Below are 7798 nucleotides of genomic sequence, written 5' to 3'. Positions count from 1 at the left end.
CGATATTGAGGTAATTCTAATAACTAATATAGTACTTTGAAGTGCAATTCAACACCTAACGTTAGCAGTTTGGCAATTTTGTTGTTCACCCAGCCTCCGCGAAACGTTGGCCTGTCCACACTCTTGTTTGGGCCGAAGGAGCGCTTCTCCACTTGGTTGGCAGCCACCTGTCACACGTGCCAAGAGGAAATCCTTGCTTTGGGATTATTGATTTCGGAAATTGGAAGTCACTCTTTTCGCAAAGGAGTGGCAACGGAATTGGCAAATTGCCCCGGTGGACCACACGCCGTCTCAATTTGGCTACGTGCTGGTTGGAGTTTGGGCAACGTCCAAACGTCCAAAGCCGATATATATTCCAGGGTGCAGGGGGTGACCAGTTTGCCGGTCGAGCGGCATCAGGTAATAATTTCACTTTAAACATGATATAAAATAAATATCATGTTTTAGGATAGAGTGTGAACGATGTGTTGTTTGCCTCGCTCCCCCCGCATTTCCACGGCGTGGTTTTATCACCTGTTCAGTGGGACTCAATCTTGCCTGGATATTCCAGCTTTTATCCTGCTACGTTTCGTTGTGCTGTTCCGTATCTGCTGGCATCGTTGGTCCACCATTACGCATGGCTGAAGCTGAACCTGAATCCCAACCACCCGTTATTGATGTCCCATGCTTGGACCAGTAGAATTTTGCCTCAACTGTTCCCACAGGTTCTCACTGGCGTCCTCGAAAACACAACGTCACGAATGGTGGCAACTGGGATACCTCCACATGTTCCTCTGTCAATCCAACTACAGTCGGTAAAGTCTGCGGTCGAAAATATTGGAACGTCAATTCAAAAAAGATTAGAATTGTTACCTGACCAAATTAGCACTGCGATTCAAAATCAATGCCGAAGCTCTCGCGACGAACCAGTTACAATGGAAATCCTCAACAACTCCTTACATAAATTTGGAGACAATATTATCAAGCGAATTGAGTCCATTACAACTTTACGGTCGCCGAATATGCACGAAAACACTCCCAACGTACCCTCGGCAACCCCGAAACCCCGAAACAACTATTGGTGGGTCAACCAGCGCCAATTTTGCAACGTCGAAATTGCACTGTCCCAAGGGCAAACTGTACGATTTGTGGAATCTATGGTGGGATGGGAGTGACATGGACCTCATCCCACCATTGAGAACGTGTACCTCGAAGGACTTCGGCACCCGAGCAGACCAAGCAAACTTTTCCAAAGCCAAGAAGGTCGTTTTGGCACTGCTATCATGCTTGAACGTGTTAAACCACCAAGTCGTGTCGATGGACGTACCTGCTCGTATCGCGTTGTTTCAAGGATGCCTCGCTGCGTTGTGTCAGCGCCACCTGGCGCTGTCGGACCAAGCAGCTGTGGCCAAGAGGCGGGTGTCCGAGATGAGCTACCATTCGATGTACGATATAATTAACAAGTGATAGTGTTCTTTTCATCATGTACCTTGCCTTGGTGTTCGTTCCTTGTATCCCTGTTGCTTGTGTCGGTGCCCACTTATTTGCTTGAGCGTTGATGCGAAAGTTGGATACTGACATTATTTATACATTGTGCCGATTATCAGTTTATACAGTTTGTTTCGTGGTTTGTTTCGTAAAGGGGCAAATATAGGACAATACCACAGATCCGCTTGGAATGAATGACATCATATTAATCCACACAAGTATAACTATATCGACACATACATATTATAAACAGTTACATCCCAACTGTGACTTGTGCCTGATAAGGCCGCAGTACTGTTGACGTCATCTGGGCCCACAAGTGGTAGCATCGCGCACACTCAGCGCTACAACAAGGCGTTCACCATCCTTAGCATTGACCTCTCTCGCGCGTTCGACACGACGGACCGCGAGAAGCTCCTTCAAGTCCTCGAGCAAATCGACAAGCCCGACCAGCTCCGCCTCCTCGGCTCTATTCGGTTTAACCCTCCGGTGACACTATATACTGTAGGCCTATATATCTGTTTAAAACTACTTTACGTGGGCCGATAGCAAATAGCGCGTAGGTTTGAATCATTGGCTGCACAGTACTTCCGGATAAATTATCCAGAGATACAGATCGAACACAGCCAACAATTTGAAAATGGCAGCACTTAAACTACATGCGCAAATGGACGTGAAACATCATGGACGATGTCGCTTGTGACAAGTCTTTCCGCCACTCGAACGACTGGTTCAAGGCCCATGTACAGTACAAACGGTGCATGGCTTGGAATGGCCGCGCCATGGCCGTACCCTTTACGGGATGAAAATTGACGCGCCGCCGCTTCTCCCGTTTTGGCCCCAGAACCTCCTTATCTGTCCAATGTCCCAATTGGTGAGGACATTGCCCGACTCCAACTTCTTGTGGAACACAACTGTGTTGCAAAGGCCTCGTTTCTTACTCTGCTTCGTGTAGCACGCCGCCTTGGCGAGGATATTCCAGAGCTGGAAACTCTAATTTTTACTCTGAAGGAGCCTTCCACAGAAACTATTGTAGAGCCAGCGGACATTCAAGCAACCCGCAGGAGCACGCGTCCATTTTCAAAGAAAGGACCTGCAACTAAAAAGCTAAGAAGTAATGAAGTGCATTTGACTTCGAAATACTTTGTGTCGAACTACATCGTCTCGTCTACATGTAGCAACGGGCTTGAATAGTCAAACGACCTCACTAAAATGTAGGTTATACTGTATAGGATGTATAGACTATATCGGCTATATATCCTATATAGTGAGTAGGGTAAAGGATATATAGTGTATATAAGATACTATATAGCACTACTCCGACCCGCGAAAAGAGTCCAATTTGACTTCTCATTGGTGAAAGTTTTCTAACTTTACGATTCAATGCAATATCATTGGCTTGCTAAATAGCGCAAGATCTCGTCTTTGATTGGCTGCATTCTGCGTGTTCCAAGTCGTTTTTGCTCAAAAGTTATGGCTGTAGAAAAATGTTGTTCATCGTGCAGCAAACATATCAACCCGCTGAGGAGTCAATTTTGAATTTTATCCCTTGTTATCAATACATACAACCAAGCTATCCTCTTTCTCGTGCGAACCATGCCTTCCCGTGTCCCCCATCCCTTATCAGCCCACAGCGGCCCGCAACGAAGCTCAGCAATTCGACGCGCATGGCAATCTACCAAACTTGACTTGAATGCAGCGTCAACGGACAGCTTCCGTATGTGGCGCTTGGCATACTGCTCAAATGTTCCAGTGCCACGCCAAAACGATATCACTTGGTGGAAGTGCTTTCATTTTTCATAACATGTCAAAACAACAAATTATTATTTGAGCTTGCGAATAAAAATACAGACCAGTCACTTGCATTGGCTGTAAACTTTGTACTTCGAAGTATGGCGGCCAATCATTCACAAGCATGATCAGAAAACTCGAAGTACCACATAGGCGAACCACTCCCTCGGTCACTGTATATGGATGGGGACTGGAATTGTGCAAAATCAAAAAAACTTGAATTCCAGACCGCATCCATATCGCGATTGTTGTTGAAAATGTGCGTAATGTATGCGGTCTGGAAAAGTTCCTAAACCTCTCTAATAATACTCATGAGTAAGCATTTCCGGATATAGTATACAGTAGTTAATTTTGAACTTGCGACCGACGTCGACGCAAAAGTGCAGTCCGGGGTTTCGGGGTAGCAAGAAACTAGTAGTAAATTACTAAATTACTCGAGAAATTACAAGATGCTGCTACATTTCTGGAAATCTGGAGGTCTTTTGTAAATTATTGGATGTTTAAGGGTGCGTCTGGTAACCCGAAATATTGCAATATTCAGGCCCAAAGCGCCATTTTAGGGCCGAATTCAACAAATCTGATCAAAATTGAAACATGTCTTGCAGAGTTTTACAGTTAACCCAAATCCAATAATTCCACGTGGGATTTACTCGTTGAAGAGGTCAAAACGCCACATTACAAATTGACCTTTTACCTCCATTTTGAAAATGGCATTTTGGTTAATCCCATTTTGCGAGAAAATGGAATATTATTTTTGAAATGTTACCAGACGTACCCTAATTTGTTCAGCGGCTATTGTAATGGCCATCCGTCACTGACAAGAATATGACTGGTTTCGTTTCATTCCTAGTTTATCCTGACTGATACATCGTTAATCTCACGATATATCATGCAAACTGGTTTTACAGCCTACTGTAACTAGTTAACTGTGAAGTCAAGCGACGAATGTCGATACATTAATCCTGGCTGGAGCTCAAACCTCATCCAGCGTATGATCTGTTTGTTTCTCTTCTCATTGGAAGGACTTTATAAACCTATAAATCTGACTTCAACCCCTGTCGGACTTCTCCGGGGTACTCTGTACTCGTTTAGGAGCACCATCAACCAATCTCAATAATTTCACTATCTTAAACATGGACAAAGACGTCATGTATCTCTTCGATTAATACCTTAACTATCGAGCTTCAGTTACTAAGTCCTCTTGACATTGATGCAAAACGTGCCGCATTCTGCACACCATCGACGCGACAGCAGCTCGTTGGATTCGACCTGCGTCGAACGCTGCGTCGATCTGGACCCCGCTAGCCGTTGGTGCCACTGCAAGCTCAATCTTGTACACCCCAAAGCGATGTTCCGATCCTTTTTCCATTTTTCGCAGCAAGTCGTCGACGTCACTGTGGTTGTCGTTGAAATTGTGAAACGCCACTTCCGTGTCGTATTGCATGGCTGGAAGGTGGCTCCACGTTGTCGTGTCTTCAGGGTCGATCATGCAATGGCCCAGCATCGCACTGCGCATTGTTTGCAACTGTTGCAGACGCTCGACCAACGTCATAGGGGCGCCAAAGTGGACTCGGCACGGCACGGAGCTCATCGCACAGCCAAGCATCCTATAGGCATATAGTCAGACAAACCACAACAGGAAAGAGGTCGCACCGGTCAAGCCCTTCCACAGGGAGGTTGCGATTCGCCTGCACTTGTCCAAACACAACGTCGTCACGTCCAGTGTGGACCTGCAGCGTCATCGCCCAGCTCAGGAGCACGACAGTTGATGTTGTCACGCCAAAACGCTGGGCCAGCGTCTGTAGCTGCGGCAAGTGCACGTGGGTGGAGACGGATCCATCCCCATCGGAGCCCACTGAAGCATACAGATGGGGAACGATGGAGTTCAGGAGTGGAGACGTCGAGGCGTCGACAAGATAGGCGGTCCAGAAGGCGACTGTTGTGGCCGAGTCTTGGGCGTGCAAGTAGTCGATCACTGCTCGAAAGGACGGGCGGGACGGTGGCGACGTTCCAGTGCGATACACGTGCAGCAAATCTGACAACAAGAGGGAGATAGACCAGCCGTCGTACAGAGCGTGGTGGATCGTCAAGACGCCAATGGACTCCTCAGACGGATGAGCGATGTCGACGACTGTGAAGCGCGCAAACGACGAGTCTGACAGTTTAAACCCAACTGAAGCGTCTGTTACCAAGAACGCACGCATGGATTCAGCTTGAACTCGATAAACGCTGGCGGACGAGTTCACAACATGACACACACCGAGGGTGGCGGAGTCCACGAACGTCGTGCGCAACGTTTCACAGGTTGCAGCCAGCTGCAGGTACGCGGTCAACGCTTCTTGTGCGTCCAGTCCTGAGAGCGGCACCTGGAGCACCCACATGGACGGGTCTTGCTTGGTCATGCGCACTTGATACGACTGCTCGGGGGTGGTGCCGTAGGCTGTTTCGTAGTCCGGCCAAGTCGTCACCACTTGGTCGATGGTGTGGTCATCCAGTGGCACCTGGGGCCACGCCGTCCTCTTTTGCTGACCAACCCGCAGCGCCATGTCGCACAGCCGGTTGTACTTCATGATATCCCCCACGGACAGAGGAAGGCCAGCTCGATTGCAAGCCGAAGCCAGACGGATGGCCAGAATGGAGTCGCCCCCGAGCGAGAACATCGACATGCGTCGACCGATGTCGCGTGTATCCACTTCAAACACTTGGGCCCACACTGCTGCCAACTTGACTTCTGTGTCACTTTCCAAACCCTCCGTCTTAATCTGCACCTCCATCCCCACCAGAACTTTCTTGTCAATCTTGCCGTTGGAATTCATCGGCATCACGTCCAGGCCAATCCACACAGCAGGCACCATGTACGTGGGTAAGTAATTGTTTACACATTGCTCCAGCGCCACCACATCGACGTCGGACGGCGTAAAGTACCCCACGAGGTGCGTCTTGTCCTTGACAATGGCGGCGGCCGACTTGACCGACGGGTGCTGCATCATGGCATTGGCGACTTCATCCAACTCGATGCGGTAGCCCTTCAACTTGACCTGGCTATCTTGTCTGCCAGCGATTTCGAATTGGCCATTGGGCAGCAGACGACCCAGATCCCCTGTCTTGTACATTCGGCCATGGCCAAAGGGGTCCACCAAGAATCGCTCTTCCGTCATTTCCGGCAAGTTGATGTAGCCTGGCGACACGCAAATGCCGCTCAAGTAGAATTCACCCAGAATGCCAAATGGGACCTGTCGGTGGTTGTCGTCCAACACGTAGCAATGGACGTTGGGAAGCACCGACCCGATTGCAATGGATTCCGTCAGGCTCAGTCGAGTACCGTGGGACATGATCGCACACTCAGACGGACCGTACAGATTGAACAACTTGACCCTTGGTGCCCACAAGTCCTTGAGTGCCACTGGACAAGCCTCTCCAGCCACCGCCACGACCTTCAGCTGGGGATACTGGTTTGGTTCGCCCAGCAAGGACAACGCAGTGGGGGTGCACGTCAGATTGCTAGCCGTTGACAGCGCCGACAGATCGTCTTCACTTCTTAAGACCAAGGTCGCACCAAAGGACAGACTCTCCCACATGTCGGCTTGGAATCCATCGAAACCAATGGCCATCAATTGAAACACCCTAGAGTCCTCCTTGATTTCAAGGATACCACCAAAGCGCTCCATAGAGTTCACCGCACTGTGGTGTAGAACAGGAACACCTTTGGGTTTGCCAGTCGACCCAGACGTGTAGACAATGTACGCTTCGTCCAACTTGGTGGCCATGTGGCAGGCTGATGGCACGAACTCTGACTTGGAGGTTGCAACATCAATGACCACAACGTCAACAGCCAACTCCAAATCAACAATCGTTTGCCGGAATTGACTTGTCGTGACCACAGCGCACACACCAGCATCTGCCACCATGAATGCCAAGCGAGCAGAGGGAAAGGCCACATCCAATGGCATCATGGCAGCACCCACTTTGAGCACCGCAAGCAATCCAATGGGAAACTCCAAACAACGGTCCATGATCACAGCCACTCGAGACCCAACGCACACGCCCAAGTGGGCCAAGTCACTGGCCACCGAGTTCGCGAGCGCGTCGAGTTCCCCGTACGACAGCCACCGGTCCTGAATCTCCACAGCTCGAACATGAGGACGCGCCTTGGCTCGAGTTTCAAAGGCGTGGTGAAGCAGTTCAAACGGCAATGCCACTTCTGGCCCTGACGAAACATCTCGAATCAATGTCGTCTGCGCTGGACTCATGGCCCACAACTCAGACACAGCCATGTCCCCGCTCTTGTTGCAACAAATCTGACTCAACGTGAAGTCAAACTCTTCCAAAATCCACCGAGCTTGATCCCTTGGGATGTCGCTTGGATTGTACATGGCTTCGAGTTTCAATTCTGACGCTGTGGGGGTTACGATGATCTCAAGGGTGTGGTCGGTAGACAAGGTCTTGCTTGGGTGTACCACTCGACCCAATTTCGAGGTGGGAAGATTTTGGTACACCAGGAGCGAATCGAACAAGTCGCCCTCGATGCCGCTCCAACGCT

The 7798-nt window shown here is 49.4% G+C and overlaps 2 protein-coding genes across 2 annotated transcripts; one reads left to right on the top strand and one right to left on the bottom strand.

Annotated features, from left to right (window-relative positions):
* Nucleotides 1-1155: 1155 nt before the first annotated feature.
* On the top strand, nt 1156-2464 carry H257_13367 (hypothetical protein; the record flags this gene model as incomplete). The annotated part of the gene is made up of 3 exons (XM_009840865.1): nt 1156-1424; nt 1794-1956; nt 2423-2464. 3 exons carry the CDS (start codon nt 1156-1158, stop codon nt 2462-2464), a joined length of 474 nt encoding a protein of 157 aa, XP_009839167.1.
* A 1968-nt stretch (nt 2465-4432) lies between these two features.
* H257_13366 (hypothetical protein) lies at nt 4433-7631 on the bottom strand (the record flags this gene model as incomplete). Its single annotated transcript, XM_009840864.1, has 2 exons — nt 4433-4865; nt 4912-7631. The coding sequence occupies 2 exons, from the start codon at nt 7629-7631 to the stop codon at nt 4433-4435; spliced, it is 3153 nt and encodes a 1050-aa protein (XP_009839166.1).
* Between the last annotated feature and the right edge of the window lie 167 nt (nt 7632-7798).

Source organism: Aphanomyces astaci (assembly GCF_000520075.1).
Source record: "Aphanomyces astaci strain APO3 unplaced genomic scaffold supercont1.47, whole genome shotgun sequence".
Classification (NCBI taxonomy): domain Eukaryota; phylum Oomycota; class Saprolegniomycetes; order Saprolegniales; family Verrucalvaceae; genus Aphanomyces; species Aphanomyces astaci.
This window is presented reverse-complemented; position numbering and strand designations above follow the sequence as displayed.